Source organism: Phycodurus eques, chromosome 19 (assembly GCF_024500275.1).
Source record: "Phycodurus eques isolate BA_2022a chromosome 19, UOR_Pequ_1.1, whole genome shotgun sequence".
In the NCBI taxonomy this organism is placed as follows: Eukaryota; Metazoa; Chordata; class Actinopteri; order Syngnathiformes; family Syngnathidae; genus Phycodurus; species Phycodurus eques.
The window spans coordinates 2,629,964-2,653,553 of NC_084543.1; the positions used below are offsets into that span (position 1 = coordinate 2,629,964).

General features: G+C 43.2%; 2 protein-coding genes across 4 annotated transcripts in view; one reads left to right on the forward strand and one right to left on the reverse strand.

The window, feature by feature from the left end:
* Positions 1 to 968: 968 nt before the first annotated feature.
* On the reverse strand, positions 969 to 2,719 carry LOC133395195 (clarin-3). Its single transcript, XM_061663938.1, has 3 exons — positions 2,488 to 2,719; positions 1,388 to 1,573; positions 969 to 1,246 (listed from the first exon to the last, which is right to left on the reverse strand). Exons 1-3 carry the CDS (start codon positions 2,717 to 2,719, stop codon positions 969 to 971), a joined length of 696 nt encoding a protein of 231 aa, XP_061519922.1.
* A 933-nt stretch (positions 2,720 to 3,652) lies between these two features.
* The window catches only part of ptprea (protein tyrosine phosphatase receptor type Ea), a 35,130-nt gene continuing 15,192 nt past the window's right edge, over positions 3,653 to 23,590 (forward strand). For 2 of the 3 annotated variants that reach the window (XM_061705710.1, XM_061705713.1), the window contains exons 1-2: positions 3,653 to 3,759; positions 19,398 to 19,558. The gene's annotated coding sequence lies outside the window, so the exon portion shown is untranslated. Of the gene's footprint in view, positions 3,760 to 19,397; positions 19,559 to 19,842; positions 19,923 to 23,590 lie in introns of those variants that run through there. The other variant, XM_061705712.1, reaches the window with a different exon arrangement.

Genomic DNA, 23,590 nt, shown 5'->3' on the forward strand with positions numbered 1-23,590 from the left:
ACGGGACACCTCGGACCCTGATGCCATGTCAACGCCAGCAGCTGCGATGAGAAAAAGCTCCGCCTTCACTTTTGTCTTGTTTTTTCTATTTTTTAAACAATCAAATGTCATAATTCCCAACGTGTGTGCTTTATGTGCTTTGTGACGTCACATGCACTTGTGGATGCCAAAAGCTCCGATGGCACAACTAGTAAACAAGCCCTACCAACTGTGTCAGAAAAGTTGCTCAACTTTTTGGGGTCATTTAACGTTTTCTCACTTTTTTTTTCTAATTGAGACTTTTAAATATGTTGTTAGCATACCAAAATGTTAGCACATTAGCATTTGATCAGGTCTCACTTGAATTGAAAGAGTGCTAAGTACTAGTAGCGCTCTTTCAATTCAGGTTTGCTACATGTTAGCATCCAAACTGTTTGCAAGTTAGAATTTCATTGATTCTCATTATGATTAGTAACCAACTAAAGGGCTTGTGTAAAATTACTGTTAACATTTTAGCATTTGATCCGTTCTCAGCACTTGAAATAGTACCCGACACCGGGAAATATCGCCCAGACTTTCTCCACCCCATAAGTTGCTCTCTTGCTACATGTTAGCATGTAAAATCCTCATCAACCTGTCTTAGTACTTCTCCTCTCCATAAGTCTATTTTGCTATATTTTAGCACATGAACTGTTGGCATGTTAGCATTTTATCCATTCTCATTACAAATTGTATCTAACTCCGGAGCTTGCGTCACATTGATCATTGAGCGGCCTTAGCGCTCCCTCTAATTAGCTCGCTGTCCTGCTGTATGTTGACATATCAACTGTTAGCATGTTAGCATTCTGTACATTTTCATCACAAATGAAGTATCTGGTAAATTCTCATTAGAAATGCTAGTAACCTGATAACTATTTACAGTTCATACACCCAACCTGCAATTTGTCATTAAAATAAGTTAATTGAAGTTCCCTCAATTAAGGAGGGTGCTAGTACATCATGATCTCCTTGGGGGCGTCCTCGGTGGGCCGCTGCTGCTCTCGCCGTTGCATGTAGGCGGCGCGGTCGTACATGTAGATGAGGCCGACGGCGAGCAGCGACAGCGCCGCGTACGGGATGAGCAGGTAGTAGCCCAGCAGCATCTGGGAGGAGCCAATCTTAAACTCCACCGGGACGTTCTCGGCGAAGCTCCTCACCACGTCCTCCGCCACGGTGGTCACGCTGAAGTTGACCACGAATAGGATGAGCACCACGACGGACAAACATGCTGTAAGTGTGGGGGGGGGGTAAAAACTAACTCCTTAGCCAAGTAAAATGCATTTTCAGGGTGTCAAGTGCATGGCAAAGCAACGGGGGGTGCTGTCGCGCCTATTGGGAAAGACATCCGAAGAAGGACATTTTGGCTCACCGCTGATGGCGCTACAGGTGTAGATGCCCACGGGGCCCATGTACGTCTCGTAGGGGTTACTGACGCTGTTGTACAGCGAGATCAGGATGCCGACGGCCGAGCACAGCAGACACAACACCAGCAGACACAAAGACACGGTGTGCAGCACCACCGGGACGCCTTTGGTCTCCACCAACTTGGGGAACACTGCCGGCAGACATGAACGCATCTTTTAGCATGTTAGCATTTCTTTAGTTGGGTTGCTGTCTTGCTAGATGTTAGCATAAAAACCTTTAGCACTTTAGCATTTCTTTAGTCAGGTTGCTGTCTTGCTAGATGTTAGCATAAAAGCTTTTAGCCTGTTAGCATTTTGTCCATCCTCTTTGGAAATAGTAATGAATAGTCACCAGGAAATGACAACAAAAATCCTTATCCATCTGCCCTGGCTTTTTTTTCAAGTCAGGTTTCTATCTTGCTATATGTTACAAACAGTTAGCATTTAGCATTTGAGCTATTCTCATTTGAAATAGAACTGAACAATAGGGCTTGAGTCATTTGAGTTTCGGTTCCGGGTGAGTATTTTTTTTTCAAAAATGAAAAAAGTATTTTTTTTCCTTGTTACTATGTTAGCATTTTATCTATTCATCTCATTTAAAATAGTCCCCAACACCAGCACTTTATCTACTGAGATTGTTACGTTAGCATACCAACTGTTAGAATTTTATCAGTTCTTGTTACAAATAGTACTCGACACCAGGAAATGACGACCAGTAAAATCCTTATCAAGCTGCTTTAGCATTTTTACTAGTCAAATCGCTACGTTGCTGAATGTTAGCATATCAACTGTAACCAGGTTAGCATTGGATCCACCCTGATTCAAACTATAGTGTACGAGAGACCAGAAAACGATGTAAAATCGATATCGATCAGCATCAGGTTTCTAACTCGCTATACGTTGGCGTAGCAAATGCTATCTTGTGAGCATGTTATCAGTTTTCATGAGAAATATTACCGGACACCAAGGAATGATCTCAAATCCTTACTGATCTTCTCTTCTCAAGTTGCTATCTTGCTATATGTTAGCACACCAAATGATTCATTCTCGTTAGAAACGTATCGACCTTGAAAGTCAACGGGTAGTCCGAAAAGGGGACAAATCTCCCGTTCCAGTCTGCCGTCGAAGAGTCCCAGCGTAACCGCGGCCGAGCCGTTGAAGAAGTCGTTGCTGTCTCGGGCGCACTTCATGGCCTTGGTGGCCCACGGCGTGGACATGGCGAAGCCCAGGATCCCCACCGATACGCAGGTGACCAGCGCACTGGACAGGAAGTGCAGGGTCTTGGTCGTGGACGGCATGGTGCTTTCGCTTGGGTCTCAAACTGAAGAATTGTGCCTGCCTGCATGTGTGCGTTATCTTCCTGGGTGGAGTGAAACAACGGCTGTAAAACACCCACGGTTATTACTCTGACCTTTGATTATCCTGCGAAACGCAAATGCGGTTGCCACGGCAGCAACCACGTCCTATTGGGAATCAGACAGGGCCGTGTCTATGGCTAGTAATCAGGCAGGTTTCTTTTGTCTCTGTGACAATTTTCTAAAAGTGCGCCTATAACATCGCGCTACGAGTCCCGGTCAAAGTGTGGCGGGATCCCCGCCTCGGGGTCGGAGGGTCGTAAAGCACAACAGAGATTGAGCAAAGATTTAGCTCGGCATGCGCGCCGAGGCCCTCAGTGGTCGGGAACCGATGAATGTATGCACGGACGTTCTGAAGAGGAGATTTTCATATACGGTTGTGGAGACTGAAGGCTTTTGAGACTGAATTTAATTGTATGATTTTAGGTAGGCGCCAGCACACCCGCGACCCGGATGAATTTTAATGTAATTTTATTTTAACGAAACATTTTGTACAGTCTTTCCATTAAATAGGGCGTAATATTTGCTGTTGGTTTGTAACTTTGAATTTATTTTTGTATTTTTTTTTAAACATTTTTTTAAAATTTATTTTTAAAAAACATTGACCTACAATATATAATCCTAAAATATATGGTAGAGGTCGGTGTAAAAATCCTTTTAAAACTTGTTTATTCGTCATGGTCACGTGTTCTGTCCTACCAGGAAGTAAAAGTCGGAAACCGCCAGTTGTTGCAGTACTCCATGTGGCCACTAAGCGTCACCATTTCCCATGTTTTGGAAAAAGCCCAATAGAAAGATGGCGGCATGGCGGCCACTTGTGTCCGCTGGAGTAAACGCTCGCTGGCTCCTCGCTGACTCCTCGCTGGCTCCTCCTCTCGCACTGACGGGCAGACGGCCACGCCGAACGCTCCCATGTCCGCCTCGCCTTCTTTTTTTCCCCTCCGAGAAGCTGCGCTCCAGGGACACATGTTGAAGCCTCCCAGGTGAGTTGAATTCAATTTGTCGTCGCTTCCAGTGGCGCTCGCGTCGTGTTGTTTTCTGTTCTGTCTTCCACCTGTCTGTTACGCTCACTTGGCGCCTTCGAGAAATGTGCGTTTTACAGCTCAACTCCTGAGCCGTCATGTTTGTCTTTTTTTTCTCTCATTTCATCGTGATTTTCAGCCCCACGGAGCCGCTTTCAACACACGACATCGTGTGTTGAAAGTTGCCATTAATGTCGTTCCTCCGCCGATGAATTTGACGAGACGTCCCCGGCTAGCTGTCAGCATCCTTGGCATTATGCACTTATGGTTTGTCTCGGGCACGTGTCAGTATTGTTATTGATAAATGATTGAACGCTTGACTATCGCCGAAGCAATTTTAATAATACATGTGTATCTAGTAGCTCGTTAGTGCCTCTGAAATTTGCTAAGGAGTTGCCAAAATGGTCAATAAAGAATAAAATAAAAAATGCATTGGAGCATGAAAATACACCCTTGAGTTGTTATTAAAAGGTAGCATCAGGACTATCTAATAGTCGTATAAATAAAAGACAAAAAGAAGTACCAGTATTTTTTAAATAATAACTAGATATTGCTGGATATTTTTTTTTTTTTTTTTTTTTTTAGTATAACAACTAGATATTGAAAAAAAGTCTTAACAACTATATACAGCAGGAAAAGTTTTAACATCTAGGTGTTGCATGTAGTTGTCTGAATAATAACTAGATCTCACTAATCCCTCCAGGAATTGAGAAAAAAAGGATCCTGTCGCAATCCTTAGACAGGACGCAAGAATTGTGAACACACCTGCTAAAATTCTTGAGCGCCATGTTGGTCACTTAAATAATACCTTGGTAATGCCAATCCCTCCAGATTTTTGGGGGTTTTGTCAGGTGCCAGAATGGTACAAAAAAAGGGTACATACTTTTTTTCCTTGCGTCAGGAAAAAAGTGGACAAAGACGCTGATGATTGTCATTGTTATTTTAATAATTGCTTAAAATTGTGAGGCGCCAAAATGACAACAAAACAAATGGATTGAGAACGACAACGCCGACCAACGCACCAAATCACACCACGACAATTCCAGACAGCATTCAAATACGCGGCCTAGTTTTTGTTCACATGTAGCATCAGAAAACACTTGACTTTTGTAGTGGTCGTTTGAATAATATCTTGACATTGCATAAATCATCGTTTTAATTAGTAATGAAGAAAAGAAAAGTGTGTCACAGTTATGCCGCCTTAATAAGTTGCTTTCAATCAAAATGGAATCGGAAGCGGCATTCGTCTGCATGCGAGCTAAAGCTTGTCGCTGGCATGTTGCAACCACAAGCTTGCATGCGCTCACTCACCTGTGATTGAACACAAAATGCAAACCCCCCGCTTTGCGTCTCAAAGCATTTACAGTGCTCCAGCAGGTAATTGGAATGATGACTTATGACAACAAGGGAATGAAGGTGTGACCGGGGTGACTGCTCTATCAGAGCTGAAACAAATGGCACCTGTGTGTAAGGGAATCTTCCTTTTCTTTTCTTTTTTTATTTATTTATTTCAAGACATTTTCCCTAAAAATACAATTTCCTCATTGAAAAAAAATGGGAATGACATTAATCTGTTCCAGTCCTCCAAAAACACACCCCAAAACTTTTAAAATCTGTATTTGATTCGCAAAATAGCACTCTATAGTATTGTACTGTATAAAAACTTACAGTAATAACTACAATTGTCCCGATCTGATCAGAACAATATGGGCGGACAACGACATTATCAGAGTTTAAAGAGCGACAATTTAGCAACTTTCACATATTGCAACGACTTAGCTTCAAATAGAAATCTAACGAGTGTGACTTATTTTGTAACAAGCACTTTTGACTTGACTTTCAGCTCACTATTTATTTGCCTTGTTCGCCACACTATCATATTTTTCACGATTTCATGCTTTAGTTCAATGGACGTCATCCGCTTCTTCCGCTTCTTCTTCTCGCACTCACTTTCTTAGGACCCGTGCTTAGAGGTTGTTTTTTTTTTTTTTTGGGGGGGGGTGGGGGGGGGGCTAGCATCCATGTTCCCTTATTTGTCTTTTTAATCAGCGCAGTGTCTTTGTACTACTCGCATTTATGTGCTATTAAACGCGTCCAGACGTCCGACATGAAAGGCAGTGAGTGTAACGTGAGAAGCTCAACGTCGCAGGCAGGAAGTGGATTGTATCATCATGCGCCGGCCTCCCTGGAGAGAGGAAACGCCTCGCTTGTAATCGCGCCTTCCTTTTGCAAGCCTTTACGTGACCGCATGTGCCGAGCGTGCGTAACGACCAGGAGAGCGGCGGCTTTGTTGGACGCAAAGCACGCTGGGAGTTTGCATCCGAACACGTGGACGGGTTGGCTCACGAGAGTTCGGTTCAGTTCCCGGCTGGGCTGTTAATTAATTTGATTGATTAATTGGAGTTCGTCAGGATATTTACTGCTTACACAAACTACAAAATTAGAGTCAGCGGTTGTGTTGGGAATCACTCCCTATCTCCGATATAGTGCCCTCAATCAACGGCGGTTTCTGGTATGTGCAGTATGTGGGGCCACACAGTGCAGCAGAAAACAAAAGCTACGTGAGTGGCATCACGACATGGAAATAATTCGCATTTGTTGAGGGAATTTGCGGAGACATTATAATCTGTCTTGGATTTAGCAAAAAAAAATTTTGGTGAGAGGTTATCAGTGTCAAGGAAGTATGGCATCTTCGTTACTCGAAGATGTTTGCATTTGGGGGAGGAGCTAAGGTTAGCTCATTGTTGGTAGAAAGTGACAGACAGAGTGTTGGGGTCGCTTCTTGCTTTGACGAGTTGGTAACTGAAATCGTGAACTTTTCAGCGACGGAAGTCTTGCTATTGCTCGACAATCGGCGATTGCGCGGACACGGAAAAATGTATTTCCATTTCCAGGGTATGGTTTGATTTTTGGGACAAGACAAATTCACAAGTTATATAACACTCACCTTAACACTATGTTTTCTAATTTATATTCCATCAAATAATTGATGAATCGATTATCAAATTAACCTACCACTATTGTGAAATTCATGAATCATTTAAAGACATGAACTTAAAATTGTCCAAATCCTTGGAATGTCAGCCTGATGAAAATCAGTAACTATTCTCAGATTTCTCCAGTCCTACATGAAAGGGGACTGATTATGTTTGTGTTAAATCCAAATAAGACATTTCCAAATAAGACTTTTACTTTGGAAAAGAATGATAACATTTTCGCCCATGTTCAGACATGTTACAGAACAAACCGGTAATTGAATCAATCAATTGATGTTTGTGCATTTTCTTCACTGTCTATTTGAAATAATGTCCTGTTTTTCAATAAAAGGATGCCAATTAAGATTTTTTTTTTATCTTATTGATCGATTCATCGAAAAAATAATTGAAACATTGTTTCAATGATGATAATAAGCCTTAGTTGCAGCCCTATTTTATTTCCATCGGTGAAAGTAATGGCCTGAGTATTGCTCTATTTTGCATTTGACTGAAGTGAACTACATACCGTAGTCCAAAATCTAAAAATCCTTAGAGAGTAGGAAATGAGTGAAGGATTCAGAACGCAGTCGCTACTCATTCCCTACTCTTGAATCAGCATATTGAGATTTTTAGTCGCGGTAACACAGGCTGTGTTGTGTGCGCCTTGTTGCGGGGGCAGCAGCTGTAACTCAGTAGGAGACGGGATAAACGCTCAGGTAGGCAGCCAATCGGTCTCGTTAACACAGACTCGTCGGGGCAGCTATAGTCCTCTTCGCTGGGTTTTGTGTGAAAGGCACAGGCAGATAAAGACTCCGTGTGAAACTCTTCAAAAGTATCGCTCGGTATTGGAACGCGTTTTCTTATGTATCCATGACAACGGTGGGTTTTCGTGCTTTGTGATACTATTAGTCGCTGCGTGAATAATTCAGGCGCTGTTAAGTTGTGTGCAAGAATCTGTCGCTGGACCGCCAACCAATAGCGTCGCCCGTTGCGGCGGCGACACGTGCGTCGTAACGGCCGCCGCCTTTTCACCAGAGACCAATTTAAAGTCTCGTGTAAAGCAACGCCTCTGCAAAAAAAGAGCTTAAATCCCCCATTTTGAATGCGTCTGGATTGAATCGCGCTGTGGCGACTGTGAGCAATAAAAGTTGTATAAATTCAAATTAAAGTGTTGGCGCTTATTTGACTGGCAGCCTCTCTGCTGTTGTTGGTGGCGTGGAGACAAAGCGCCCCCCGTCCCCTCCCCTCTGTTGTTGCCTCCCTCCAGTTTGTCCTCTAGCTTCCACTGTCACTCATTCTCTACTCTTTCTAGCTTCTGCTAACCCACAAAACAACAAACAAATCCCACCAGCTAGTACTTCTTTGTAATGCTGTAATCTCATTAATTGATGCTTGAATTAATACTTGTCACAGCATTCTAATCTATTCTCTGGTGGCTAGTGGCGCGAGTGCTTGTGTTTGTATTGCTAATAAGTCGCAATCAAGCACGGCCGCCAATGAAATCTGACAACAAATACGCTAGATGCTAAGGAAACCCTTCTGTGGTCATTGAACGTCATCATTATTAAAAAGCTTTAGCCTCAATGCTAATGCTCGCAAAAAATGCGAGAGAGTGTCCTGGCCGTTCCGGCCGTGGCGTAGGCCTCACGATTAAGTGATCCGGGGTTTTACCAGTAGTCAGTGGAGTTCCTCATATTGCCAGACATTAGAGCATTTTGACTGGTCTTTCTAGACCTGCAGAATATTGTTCTTTGACAATATACAAAAACACCGTAGCTACCAAATGAAAAAAAGTGTTTGTTTTCTTTCACCAGAAAAAAAGTTTGTTTACAACTTTTTGTGTTCTTTAATAATCACCAGTAGGTCATGGGTTGGTTGAACCACAAACACCAGTTTGTGACCAAGAAGGTAAGAAAAATGGCTCTTTGTGAAAAGAACCATGTCAAGCAGGACAGTGACTGATACTAATATTCTTTTTTTTTTGTAAAATATCAAACTATAAAATAAGAAAAACAAGACTGAAAAGGGGTTTTTGATAGCAAAATAATTTATTTAAATATATACAGTGAAATTATTAAACCTGCTGTGAATGATGCTGACTCCCACATGGCTCCAGTTGAACGTCAGTGGCTTTTTTACACATCTTTCACCATTCTTTCCACAAACTGCACTTTTCTCACGATCGTAGCAAGCCTTCTTCTTCCTACTGCGACACATACTCTTTTTATACCATACATACACATATTCTGTTCCAGTGTGAGGTCCCTAAACGTGTTGACATTTCTCTCCCTCACAATTGTCGTGACAAGCCGAGATTCAATGCCGAAACTTTACTTTCTACTCAAAGGTTGTGCTGATCTCAAATACAATGTGATGCACAGCTGCCATCTACCGGGCTGGACAGGACAAACCTGAATTTCACAGACAAGCCGGCCGAGTCCCTCGTCGACATATAGAAAAACGTACTTGACGAATATATACGTCGGTGGCAGTGAAGGGTTGAATTCCACGGATGAATGGAATTTCGTTTAATTTTAATGGGGACTATTGATTTGATATGCAGTGGTTCCTTGAGTTTTGGACGTACAAGAATATCATTCAGCCGATTATTTGATTTGACTTGTGAGCGAAAAGTTGAGATATGAGCGCTGTGCTAGTGAATTTAACTCACTTCACAACAAGCATTAGTTTGGCAGAGAGTGAACATTACTTCAAGCTGTTTCATGCCACTCCCACCTGAAGTTTACTGTCAAACTAAACATAAAACAAAGACAGTTACACATTGTGTGTTTAAAACAACCGCATAACTTTGCCTCAGGCCCAGTTAAATACGAACAATCAGTGCAAAACGTCATGGACGGGCTAACGAATAACAATGGTGCTGCGATGTTATAGCGCTGTGCATCAACACATGTAGACAGACAATATAACAATACACATCGGCATACTTTTTTTTATCCTCTGCGAAGAACGACTAATATTAGTGCGGCTTACTGTGAGGAGTAACTTGTGACCGTCTTCGTAAATGTCTGCATTATACTACCCCCAGGTAGCCAAGGCATGCACACCAGAAGCAGCACAATGTCAGTAGAATTGAAGCACAAAATGGGCAAAAAACTTTTTATTTCTTTATATTGTATTTAATGATATCATGAATGTATGTTTTTATAAAGTACAATATCATTGAGGGCTATTTTTCATATTAAAAGCACAATTTGTGATCAGAGTTTGTGATCTGTCCAATCCCATCTGATATGGTGGCGAGGGGATTGGTGGGGGGAGGGTTTGGGTGGGGGTGGGGGTGGTGGGGGGACGGGGGGGGCGCGGCTCAGTCGGCCCTCCTCTGTTGTATAATCACTGCTGACCTTGTTCGAAGAGAGTCGTCCTTTTGTTGTCCGCTAGGAACAAAAAGCGCCATTGTCTCCCGCCAGCCGCTGCTGCCGGGGCAACTAATCTGCAGCTGTGTAGCGTGGCCTCGGGATCGCCGCTAATCCAGATTGGGTATTAATGATCGTCTAATCCGCACATTTTTTCCTTCTCTTTCTCCCCTGAGGAAGCCCAACGTGGCGTCTCTGTTGTTCCTGTCAGTGAATGTGAAAGAGAACGGGCTTGGCTTCAGGTTTATGTCGAGGGATGTAATCCGTCGCTCAGATTGAGACCCGGTGCCAAGACGCCCACCGATACCAAGGCCACCTACGTCTTTTTATCTACTCCGCGGAACGCACATTTTGTTTACGTCACGCCGCGTGCCAGTAATTCGATGACGGGTAGCGCCAGCGTGCCACCGTCTTCCAATCAGTGATACTGTAGAGGCTAGGCTAATGCTAGCACTTGGATATCAGTCGCTCGGTTTACCTGCACAGTTTAGTGGCGCTATAGCGGTAGCTCAACCATTACTTGTTCAAATTAGGGTTTCAAGACAGCATTAAGGGTTTCAATTCAGGATTAGGGTGTCCAATTTGGCTTACAAGCAAGAGTTAGCGTTTCAGACAAGTTTCAGGGTTTGCAATTAGGGTTTAAACCAGCATTATGGTTTCAGGCCAGGTTTAGGTAGGGTTTCAAGCCAGGGATAATGTTCCAACCAAAGGTCAGGTTTCAAATTAAGGTTTTATACAGTGTTAGAATTTCAAAGTAGGGTTTCAAGCCAGGGTTAGGGTTTTAAGACCTGGTTTAAGGTTTCAAATGAGATTTTCAAGCCTGGATTAGGGATTCAAATTAGGGTTTCAAATTTGGGATAAGGTTTCAAACATGGTTCAGAGTTGCAAATAAAGGTTTCAAGCCAGCATTAGAGTTTCAAGTCGGGACCCGGGTGTCAAATTGTGTTTTCAAGCCTGGGTTAGGGTTTTAAATTGTGGATTCTAACAAGGATGAGGATTTGAAGCAGGGGTTTAGGTTTCTGTTTTGTGTGTCGACCAATCACGTCACTGCATTGACGACTGTGCGGCAATCGTGTATGTTAAATGTTTGGAATTAGTCGTATCCTCTTTCCTCGTTTATCCTCTTGCCTATGAGGACATTTAGCATCCCACGTCCTAGCCAAATGGTTTCCTTCGCACCTTTTTTTTTTTTTTTTTTTTTTTGGCAGTACGAGAGAGAGCGAGAACGTCGATTCTTGCGGCGATGTGAGCGGCAAACGTTTTTAATGCACTGTCGTTGGCTGCTGCACAAAAATCCATCGCACTTCTCTTTTTCATCCAGTGTTGTTTATTTCAAGTTTGGTGTTTGGCCGCAAGAAATGTCCACAAACTCCAATATAGGGAAGATTTTATAGACGCAGCCAGCTGTAACTTTTGCAGACAAATGGGATAATTGACATTTCATTACACTGGACTTGTAATAACTTATGACGTTAAAGCAAGGATGGGCAAAGTATACTTTGTTCTTTAATCTGGTCCACAGAGCATTTTCATTATCAAGTGTCTTGTTTTTTTCGTTGCTAGAACAAAACAAAAAAAAAGAGTGGGGGGGGGGGGGGGGCGCCCGTTATGACTGTGGACCAATATAAATCTATGATCGCCTCATGTTATGAGATGTAGGCTTGCGTAATAAATTGGTGGATAACTATGAACTAGTTTTGAAATCCGAACCCAGTAAAAACTGCTTGTACGTTCAATTTATTTTAAAAGGAGTATTGCAAACAAAAAATGCTTGCAATGTCACATTGTTTTTAAAAGTAAAACAAATTAGCAATTTTGGTATTTTAGCAAGAAACTTGAAGTCGATGCACATGATTTGCTTTCGCAGGCCACATAATATAATGTGGCTAGCCAGATCTAGTCCCCGGGCCTTGAGTTTGACACCTGTGCATAAAATACTTGGTTAATTATTTTATTGTGAATATTAAGTGTGAATATTAAGATAAAATTATGAAATTGTGATTCATTAATTATAAATAAATTAATTATGACTTAACAAAATCTAAAAATGACAAATGAATTGGATAAAAAAAATTCATTTTTGGGAAACTTCATCTATGAAATCTCTTCAAATCAACATTAGGTACAGCTCAAAACCATCAGACATGAAACAAAAATATGCTGTTACCAAATTGCCATAATGCTCCATTTTAATTGTGTGAAATACAAATGATAAGCGTAATTAAGGATCCAAGGGTCTACAAGTTGGACAAATGAAACGCATCCGCTTTTCAAGTGCTCGCAGGTTGCTGGAGTTTTATGCAATTTTCAACTTCCTTCCTTTTCCGTCTGCGAGAGGCCCCGGAAATTAACGTACCCAAGCACAGCGTTGCGTCGGCATGCAAATTAATCATAGAAAATAATTCCAAAGTGATCACCTCGACATCATAAAAACTAAAGCCGGGTACACGATTACCACACAAAATATACAAAGAAGAAGAAAGTAGTCGTAGAACAACAACAAGAAAAGAACTCAAGAAGCTAGGCTAACAGTTAGCTTATCTGGTACTTTGGTGTTCCAAACTTTTGTCACACACAAGGATTTGCGACAAATATTGAACAGGTTTAACATTTACGATTATCCATTGGGAGGAAAAATCACTCTTGGCACACCTCGAACCACTTGATCATCGCTCAGGATAATCTTTCAGAGACATCTGATAATTGGGCCTTTGCTGACTTGGATCGGAAAGGGTGAAAAATACCCCAACTGGGACCGATTGTCGGTATGCGTGCATCTCACTTCAGCGTTTTCTCGCGTGGTCGTCGGCATCAGGCTCTTTTGAGGGGAAAATCGATGGGGTTCAGTCATCCGTCAATTTCCTGCTGCCTTGGACGGAGCGCTGCGAGTCGTGAAAACGACGAGCCGATCTCTAATCCCTGTGATTGCCCCGTGACCTTCTCATGCCGAAACTCTGCAGTGGTGCTCCTTTTGCAGCCTCCGTGTGTGTAGACAGCACAGTACTTATGGACTATTTACATGACTGCTTCCTGGTGGGGGGTTGTGCCTGATAGCTAGATTACAGTATTTACTTGAGCTACTAGATCAGTAGGCACCAACAGGTTTTGAGATTTGTATTTCCTACTTCCTAACGTGTGCCTACATTCCTAAAGGCAGGCGTGCCTGGAGTAAATAAAATCCTTACGGGCGAGTTATAACATGTTTGCCATTGAACAAAGTGTTGTCCCCATGGCAACCCGTGACCTAGCTCCTTGCGCCTTTCGAGCGGCCTGTCTGTAAAAATTGGCAGATCAGAAGGGTAAGAGTAGAGCCGGCTATTAAGTTTGTAAGACGGGAAGTTCCCGGATTGACTTCAGAAGTGTCTGTAGACATCAATTTAGTTGAGGCGGCAAATGTTCTAGGTCATACTTCCCAAATATGTCATTTTAGCGAGCCATTTCCTCCCGCTAATCTGGCTTAGTGGTCCGCACAGCTGAGCTGAGTCGGCCCGCCGAGCAAAGCAAAGCAAAGCGTGTGACGTTTGCGTTTGTGTAGCGGCGCATGGCAGGAAGACGGAGCTGTCGTGACTCCCAACTGTTTCCTTCTGGAGGTAGCCTTGTTCTAATTAGCTAGCATTCAAACTCCTCGTTTTGTGTTGGTGCTATTTCTACAAACCCTAACAACATGGAAGTATGTTACAGCTTTAACAGACCGTGTAAAAGGGGCTTCTGATACCACCAGCAAAGATTTAAAATTGCCGGGGTGACTTTGTCCTGCCATTCTGTCCGGGTTCTGCTCAAACGGAACCAATTGATGAATTGCAACTTTGCCAGGCAGTGTGAAACGGTCCTCTGGTACTACCTCCGAAGACCAACATTGTCCCCGCAATACCGTGTTAGTGCAGTTTTCACTCATTGTAACCACATGATAGAATTCGGATTTTATGGGCAGGGTAAAGTAGTCTTCTGATAGATCTTACTCCTCATTCCCTGATTCTCAAACAGGGCCGTTCGTAATGGCATGTGAATCCAAAACGAACCAAGTTATCGTCCCACAGCCCACAATCTTCTCGTCCTCACAGTCTGGCTAATTTTACACGTCCAGTGTTGGGTTGCGCATTCATGCAGAGGGGATGTGATCCAAACTGTTTCTCTTCCTGCTTGTGAGTCAGCGTGCTACACTGACAAAGGCACCAGGGGAGGAATTCCCCCCGCAGAGGCAGCCAATGGGTGGGAGCGCTTGGACGTCGGAGCATCTGACCTGTCTGGCAGCAACGACAAAAAAAAAAAGACACTGTTATTCCCACTGTATTTCCCACTAGTCCGTGTGAAATCCAGCGGCCCTCTAACACGTCTATGCAAGGCAGGTAGATAAACACACAGATAGCCTGAGAAGTCCACCGTGTGGGTGTACAATATTTCTTACACGTCTGCCTGCATACTGTATGTCTGAGACACCTTTAACCCAGCGTCCCACCCTTTCAACATGTCCTGGAATGCCACCATGATGAATATGGATTAAGCGGATGCACTTTAAGTGCCGCAGGGAATCTGAGCGCCTGGGAGAAGCCTTTGGGAAGAGTGTGAGAGGAGGATGGGGAGACAGATAGACACTAAAGAGGGGGGGACGGGGGACGGGAAGGATTGGTCTCGTATTGTTCGATGGAACGCCACATGTGGGCCTTTTTGTTATTGACATGCATTTTTTTTGTGTGCGTGCATTGTGGAGAGAAAGCAGGATGCAGTCGCTTGATACCTGCGCTGTGCAATCTAATGAGATCCAGTATGAAAAAAAAGAAACGCATCAGCCTTTAGAAAGAAATAATGCTCTGCTTTCAATGACTGTCAGAGAGGTGTAAAGAGAAGTTTGCCACTGCCCAAAAAAAATGAAAGAAAAATTTGCAAATGCACCCAGTTTGCTGCTTTGGGCTCAGGTCAAAGTAGGCTGCAACCAGTATTCGGATAAATCGACGCAAAATCTCTGCCCTCATTTTTCTGCACGGATTAATGATACTGAAAATATGCTTGACATAAATTGGCGCGATGGCAAGGAGGCGGAGCCAGGAGGAAGGAGTGCCTAAAAGACACCACATTTCCAAAATTTGGGATCATTTTACACTTAAAAAATGATGACAAAGTGCAATGTGTTTACTGAAAAACAGAACTGGCTTACACAACTCCACATCGACGGTTGCTCACACAGAGTAAAATAAATGTTGTTAGTTCATTTAATATAGCCTACTTTCGGAACATCATATTGTCATTTCCCCACAAGGTCAGACACAGCCGTCGTTGCATTTTCTATCGCCCGCTAACATGGGCGAACAACAACCAACTGCACGCTCTCATTCGCTGACTCCCACGTCACTCACCAGGCTAGGCCCCGCCTTTCTAAAGATATTTGAAAGCTGCAGCGTCATAACAGTATTGCTTTGGAGCCTTCTGATGGAATCTCAATGCTTAAACAAGTTGAGGAGCTTTATTTAAACATCTTGTGGCATCTGTTGGCAAATGCAGTAGTCTACGTAATAAGCCTTTTTCGGAGGGTTGTCAATTACTTTCAAAATGTCTCTATCGGTGACAGGGCTCGGTCACTAGTCAGATTGATGGGGAAATGACCAGGTCGAATTGGATCCCAAGCTGAGCAGGTACTAGAAATGGTACCCTGTACTTCCGAGTAGGTTGGGTGCAGTAAAATTTGAATGATGATGTAACACTCAGCTGTGGTCTCATCCAACAATGACCCTAATCCTCAAGGCTGTGCTGCCAAGGTCGTCCAGTCGCTCTCAAGGTCACTTCCTGTAGTTTTCTGCTTATTCCTTTCCCTTCTCTGCATCCTGTTTACCACAACACCCATCGGTGGTAGGATCAGAAGCACTTTTATACTACTTGTTGATGCCTAACTTGAAAGATTTGGTTGGAAACTGTAGTTCCTGTCCCATGGAGTGCGCTCCTCTCGCCACCACTTGAGATTCGTCCTCTGATGCTACATTGTGGGCTGTTTGTGGTGTTTTCGGAGCGGGGTTCAAAGGGCACTTTGGAAACACAGAGATGTGCTCGACTGATAATCACGTAGTGACTAGACACAGAAGCGACAGCGCTCCCTCTTCTTTGTGTGTGTGTGTGTGTGTGTGTGTGTGTGTCTGTGTCACATCTTATCTGTATAAACGGATTTGTTGGGGCACTCACAGATCTTCGTTTGATGCGCTAATCTGATTGACCACAACCCGAGAGTGAAGAAGGAGCCCAAGTGTGTGTGCGTGTGTGTGTATTAGTGTGCGTGTGTGCGCGCGTATCCTTGTTGTCACGTCGCGCTCACACAGCCAACAGGTGTTTGACATTTTTGGACCGCAGATGCAATACCCCCGCAGGACCTCGGAAACCTGCAGACCACATGTGTTACCTCGGCAACGAGATGTTTGTTCACCGCTTTGATCTGACATCACCGACAAGGATCACGGCCAAAATATGAAAGCAGAGCAGAGTTTGACACGGGAAATGGATGCTTCACAGCCCGAACACAAGGTCTGGCCTCTAGCCACTTGTGCGGTTTTACACAAAACCCAGCGAAGCGGGATCGTGCCAAAAAGTGGCTTCTGATACTACCTATGGGGGTGGAAAATTGACAGGTCAACATCAAAAAGTAACAAAAACTCAAATAGTATATCTATAGTATAATAGTTTTTTTATTATATCAAAAATGTTATGGCAATTTAAAATAATATGCATGTAATGAGACCATATTTCCCCCTTCTATTGGTCACATTTAGTAAAAATGTTGGAAGAAAGAGGAAAAAAATAAAAAATAAAAGTATAGCTCTTCCATGCTTTTTTTATTATACCAAAAATATGGCAATATTTCCCCCCCAGAAAATTGTGAATATGAGGTCTATATCTTGCTATACTAGTGGTCACGTTTATTGAAAATGTAAAAAAATAAAATAAAAAAATAATTAAATTTGAAAATATAATATAAAAATGGAGCACATCTGCCTCACAGTTCTAAGGACCGGGGTTCGAAACCCGGCCCCACCTGTGTGGAGTTTGCATGTTCTCCCTGTGCCTGGGTGGATTGACAATTAACCTACCACCCATTGAAAAACATGGGTGGTAGGTTAATTGAAGACTCTAAATTGCCCGTAGGTGTGAATGGGGGTGCGAATGGTTGTTTGTTTATGTGTGCCCAGCGATTGGCTGCCGACCAGTTCCGGGCGTACCCTGCCTCTCGCCCGAAGATAGCTGGGATTGGCTGGAGCACGCCTGTGCCCCGGGTGAGGAGAAGCGGTACAGAAAATGGATGGATATAGAAATGGACATCATCACATTTCTAGTAGGTCCATGAAAAAAAAGCCAAAATATGAAAATTTAGCTGTTGTGGTATGACCCATATCATTGGGGTAAAATTTAGTAAAATAATACCTGGAATACAGTTATCCTATATTTTTAAATACAAATATTGCAATATTTGTTCATTCACATTTGGAACTGAAAAAAAAAATAATTCAAAAAATGTCATGGATATTGTTGGTTATTTAAAATATCAGCAATATTTCAGTCACCGATCCTGGTGAGCACATTTAAGAGTGTTTTCCTTCGAACCGATGATGTCCTGGTATATTTCCTCTGATGTGCTTGGATCACACGGTTTTTAAACGATGACCTCTTTCTCCGAAAGGGAGCACAAATGGCGGATTTCGCACATTCGTCTAACGCCGCAGCCTGGAAAGAGAAAGCCAGAACACCCCCCACCCCCGTAATCCGCCACTCCTGCGCTAGCGCGTCTCCATGACAACCGCTCGCGCCATACTCCCCCGCCACTTTTTTTTTTTTTTTTTTTTTTTTTTTTTTTTTGACAGGTGTTTTCAGCAAAACTAGTTGCATGGAGGAGAAGCACAATTTCCTGGCTGTGTTTTAACTACTTCAAAAGTTTGCCCTTGGGTAGCAGTGTTCTGATTCTGTCGTGCTTGTTTCCCAGGTGCATAAATTGTGCCCTCCTTGTCCTCGTCCTTGTCCTCGTCCTCGTCATCCTCTTCCTCTTCTGCTGTTGCCTCTTTCCGGGTCTCGAGCGCGGGGACGCAGGGATTATAGATCAGATGGCTACCGGTTCTGGAATACAAACAGACCTCCGGGATCAAATAAAATCTGATCATATATTGAGGCTACAAATCTCATAATACTTTATTTAGTTTTTTTTACAGTACGAGGTCAAATGGCTGAGTTTGTGCGGGATAACAAAAAGCAAACTTGTTGAACTCTAAAGACTAATTTGAATGTCGCCTCCTCGCCGCATTTACGTCGCGCGACCATCATCGCCGTTTTACGACGCTCCCCTTGGAGACAAACGGCATAATTATGCAGCAACTGGAGCCCACAGTCCACTCTTCTCCTCTCCGCAGTTCTCTTTTAAAAACAACAACAACAAATCCTAAAATCATAACATTTCACCATTCCAGCTCATTTATATATACAGTGGTGCCTTGAGATACAAGTTTGATCCTTTTCATGCTTGAAACTCAAAACAGTTGCACATCAAATCATCTTTCTCCACTGAATTAGATAGAAATGCCATTAATCTGTTTCGCCCCCCCCCCCCCAAAAAAAAAACAATAATGTTATTTATCAGAAAAAATAGCACTCTATAATATTGTACTTTGTAAAAACATACAGTTATGACTTAATTATATAGAATGTAAAGAATTAAACCGTTTTTGATCCATTTTTGTTTCAATTCAGTATTCATTGTTTTTCCTCCTGTCTGTATAACACAGACAGAGAAACGCACACAAAGAAGTTTCACATTTGACTCAGTAAGCTGAAGTAATATTAGTCATGTTTCGCAAAAGATAAAGAATATACGCTTGTGAGTATTGTTATATTGTCTGTCTGGGTGTTGCTGTTCAAATATCCGTCGCTTAAAGGGTTCCAACACCGTCACACAGATGCTGTTCATGAGCCCGTACGGCTCTGGCATTTTGCGTTGTTTGTTAGCATGAAACTAAATTAACTTTATTAAGGCTAAGCTGTGTGGTTGTTTTAAACTGTAATCGTCTTTGTTTTATGTTAAATTTGATAGTAATCTTATGGCATCAGTAGCCAATTAGAACCCCTCTTTTTAAGGGCGGGGCTTGTGAATTACTTGCAGACTTTTGCAATTTGGTGCAAGGCTCAGTCCCTATCTCCCGCAAATTTCTGTGTTTCACTGCGATTCAAATAATGAGACTATTAATATTTTATCTAACGGGTGTTTTTCTCCCTCCCCCAACTCAAGGTGGTGCGCGTCCCTTTAGGGCCCGCAGAGCCGCGTCACCCGCTTCCTGGTGTCCAGGTCGGCCGAGGACCATGTGACCACTGGAAGTCCCCCAGCGTCAAGTGACCCGGCTGCGCTGGGAGTCCGATTCGGCTCACTTTAACAGGCACCCGAGCTCTCGGGTAAGGCTGTTCTCCTATTTTGTAGGAAATTGGACCCGAATAGTTGCGCGTTATAATACCTGAGTGGCAACACAAACATGGCGGACATGCTACGTTAAATATATGTCAATAAATTGCAGTTTTACATGGGACGTTTGCAATCTGATATTGGATTTTGATGGAAAATAATGAGGACATGCTTCCACTTACACTGTTTCTTAGCAGTTTTGCTTTTTTAAGGGTGTGCGTGAGTCAACACCATTGTGAATACCTGTATTTTTATTTTTTTGCATGACGAGAGGCAGAAATAAAACCGAGAGGGAGTGATTTTCGTCGTCCGCAGACTTTTATTCCTACGTTTCAGTTGGGCCTCGTTGTTGTCGAGGTGAGTTGTGGCCCCGCCGTGTCGTTTTATGACTTATGAAGACAAAGGGAACACGCGTTGGTTAGACTGTGACACGTCAGGAAAGAGAATGGACACTATCTGTGCGTGTTTGTAGCGCGTTGGTATCTTATCCAGGGATTTTCTTTTTTTTTGGTGTGGCAGTCTTGCTCGCGTTTCCCCTTGTAGCACAGCAGAGCGCTGCAGGAAGCTTTGCAGCCAACTTGCTGGTTGGCTGCAAAGGACAGGAAACAGTGTGTAGCAAACAGCAGATGGAGGACAGCATGTGCTTAGACTGCACAAATACACGCACACACGCACACGTGTTGCTACACAACTGGCTTCCAATCCAGCAGCTCCTATATGAAGCATGATTGTTTATAAAACAGGACAAAGAGTCAAACACGCACATTTTTAACACAATCATAAACGTTAAAGCTGTTCAGTTTTTTGATGGCAAATCCTCAACACGGAGTTCATCGAGCCATGGACTCTGTCAGTGTGATGTGAAAAGAATGTGGCACTCTGCTGCCTCTCACAGGTCAGTCGTGGTACTACAACAGACATCTGCCATATGTGGGGTCTTTTTCCACCCGGAGACAGCTGTCGGGTTTTCATGTTGTTTACACCTCTAACCAGTCCAAATGGAGTCTTCACAGGCATTACTTTTGACGGGAGTGTGTTTTAAAAGGTGATGTCTTTTTAATTACTAGTTGTTCCGCCTCCGGATGGCAGTGGGCGAAATTGTCTTGTCTGTCCTCGTCACTGTTGACAATGCGCTGTGGTCACCGAGTGTGATAAGAAAGCAGGCGGCGGGGTTTGGTTCCCCTGGGAGATGAAGCGCCGTACGGTGTCATGGCAACAGCGATTGTTTGCCCTCAAGTCATGTGACCCTCGCAGTCCTCCAGAGGTGCTTTTTTTAAAGAGCCACCGAAGGAAGGTTTTGTCAAACACGGCTCTCATCTTCGCTGCGTGGGCCCTTCACTTTGTCCCCCCTCGGTTCCACACATCGCCACCTCTTCTTCTTCCGGAATCAAGGCGCTTTTTGTTCGACGGCGGCGGCGCTTATCGCTCGTTTCTCCACCGCTGCCCTCCCTCCTTCCTCTCGCCCTCTTCATATCTCACTCCATCCTTCCTTCAGGGCACGAAAGGTTGCCGCAGTTTAAAATGGGGATAAAGTATATCGCCAAACATCGTGTCCAGAGCGTGCGCTCTTTCTAGAGCACGGCTAGTTTATTCATATTTTCTTGTCTAGTTTGTAACCAAAACACAAAAAGTACAATGGCAGTTCACTTTTTTTGCGCATTTTTACATATCTAATTTCATAGCAAAGATTTTTTGCGATATCCCGCGGGACTTTGTGGAGATAATTTTTCCACATGGACTAATGTTACTGCAGATCCATGTAGCAATAATCGGGATCCAGCGGGAAGTGTGCAATGTGTCTACTGCAGAGCAGAACGGTTAGCCACGAGCCAGCGCGATCCTGAGCCAACGCGGCCAACTCTTCACTCTCATTCGCCGACTCTGACGTCGCTCAACGGGCCAGGCCCCGCCCTTTAAAGTCACACACATTCAAATGCACAGATAGTACAGTGTAAAACATGAGGTTTGGCGAACCCAAATGGACAAGACAATTAATTTGTACGTAAAAAAACATTTTGGTCGAAACACTTCCTTTTGCACCGACGCACTACAGCGATCCATTTTTAACAAAACCGGTCGACTCAAATGTATCTCACCTAACTATTTCCACTCGTTATTGTCTAAGAAGCATCCAGACTTTCAAGCTCGAGGTGATGCCACACGGCTCCCGTGGAGTGAGGAGGCGGCGGCGGAGTTTGGAAACACTTCTCAGACAATTCAAGTGTCCAAGAGTTCATTATTTGTTCTCAAGATACTTTCAGCACTTTGGATAGGTTGATAATACTTAAAAATAAGACTCTGTGTGCTGACAGACCAATATTATCAATTTATATTATCAATTTGTGAAAAAAATTCTGAAATTGACCATATTTGGACATACTGTACGGGGCAGCAACGATATGGACCAGCCCAGCCATGCAGATCGACATTTTATCTTTACATTTAAAATTAAAAAATTTTTTAATATCCATTTATTAAGGATCGTGTATTAAGTGTGTGTGTATATATATATATATATATATATATATATATATATATATATATATATATATATATATACTGAATATCCCTCAACCCTAACACTACCCCCCAATGCGCGCGGGCACACACACACACACACGCGCGTGCGCGCGCGGATGATGCCGCACAAACTGACACGTGCACTCGTATACGTGCTTTCATGACAGTCTGGCAGCAGATTTGGCGCATGTAATCATGTGCAGGGGTGTAAATCTGCAGATGATGAACAGGAAAACCAATTGGTGCCCTGTTAAAACCAAATACAATTTTTGGTTTGTTTTTAAATTATGAAACTGGTCTAATGGCGTTGCAGGCATGCCAGCTTGTCAACCAGATGCTAAATAGATCGACTGTATTTGTTGTACTTGTCGCATGCAAACATTGGCATAGATTTAGTGCGCGCCCAGGTATTTTCCTCAAGACGTTGAAGGCGTTTTTTTTTCTTCTTTTAATGAGTAAAATCAAAGTATAAATACAGTAGTGCCTTGGGTGACCTGACTTACATATTTTTCGACATGTGAGCAGTTTTTATTTGGCCTTTTTTTCTTTTTTGCTATAATGTCCAAGGAAAAGAGTTTTAAATCCATCTGTATTCTACTGCCCCCAGGTGGTCAAGGCGTGCACACCAGGAGGAGCAGCACAATGTCCATAAAACAAAAAAAACAAAAAATTGTTTAATTATTTACATTCTATTTACATATGTCATTACCGTATGTTTTTATAAAGTAAAATAGTTTTCTTATTAACTTATCATCCACAAATAAAAGGATGCTAATCACTAGTACTGCACTGCACGTTGACACCGCGGTCTGATTTTCATGTTACTACACATTTATAGCTCTTCAGTGCCATAATATGCAGTTATTTGTCCCACGGTATTTTAGTGCTTGATTTTTGACTTTATTTGGTATTTTGCCTTGTAAGAAGCATTTGTCAACATTCACACCCAATTTAAGGGCCAACTGAGATTTCGACTAACTGTAATAATACATGATGTCACTAAAGCGAGTGACTTGGCCTGCAGGTCGCAGACGTAAGCGTCCTAACGGGTAAACAGGCTGGCAGCTTGAGGCTTCTCTGAGCACACAACGTACCTTTACTGCGAGCTCCCCACATCCGCCGCGACTCCCACCGCCCACTTTCCGAATTCCCCGGCTGATGTATGCGACGAGACAGAAGGACTCTGTGCCCGGCGAAAACCACTTTCAGCTGCTCTGACGGCACTCTTGTCCGCAGGAAGACACGGTGCTTGTGAACGCGAGAAAGACCGCCGTTCAGTCTGGGTGGCGTCTCAGTCCGATGGGGGGTTGAAACATGTCAGAAGACTGACCCCCCCCCAAAAAAAATATATATAATTTACAGCTTTTTTTGTTTTTTGTACCGAGTCGCTGTGAAGTCCTCGCTTTATACTTGAAGGCAAAAGGCTTTGATTAGCGTTCACTTCCGATTATGAAGGCACAGCAGCACAGCATGTTAACTCGCTGGTACTGCGCAATGCGACGTTA

Excerpts from the sequence above, each read along its gene's own strand:
- LOC133395195 (XM_061663938.1), bottom strand. The coding sequence starts at position 2,719 with ATGCCGTCCACGACCAAGACCCTGCACTTCCTGTCCAGTGCGCTGGTC. Across the intron at positions 1,574-2,487 it reads ACTACCCGTTGACTTTCAAG|TGTTCCCCAAGTTGGTGGAG; the intron begins GTCGATACGTTT and ends GTCTGCCGGCAG. Across the intron at positions 1,247-1,387 it reads CACCTGTAGCGCCATCAGCG|CATGTTTGTCCGTCGTGGTG; the intron begins GTGAGCCAAAAT and ends CCACACTTACAG.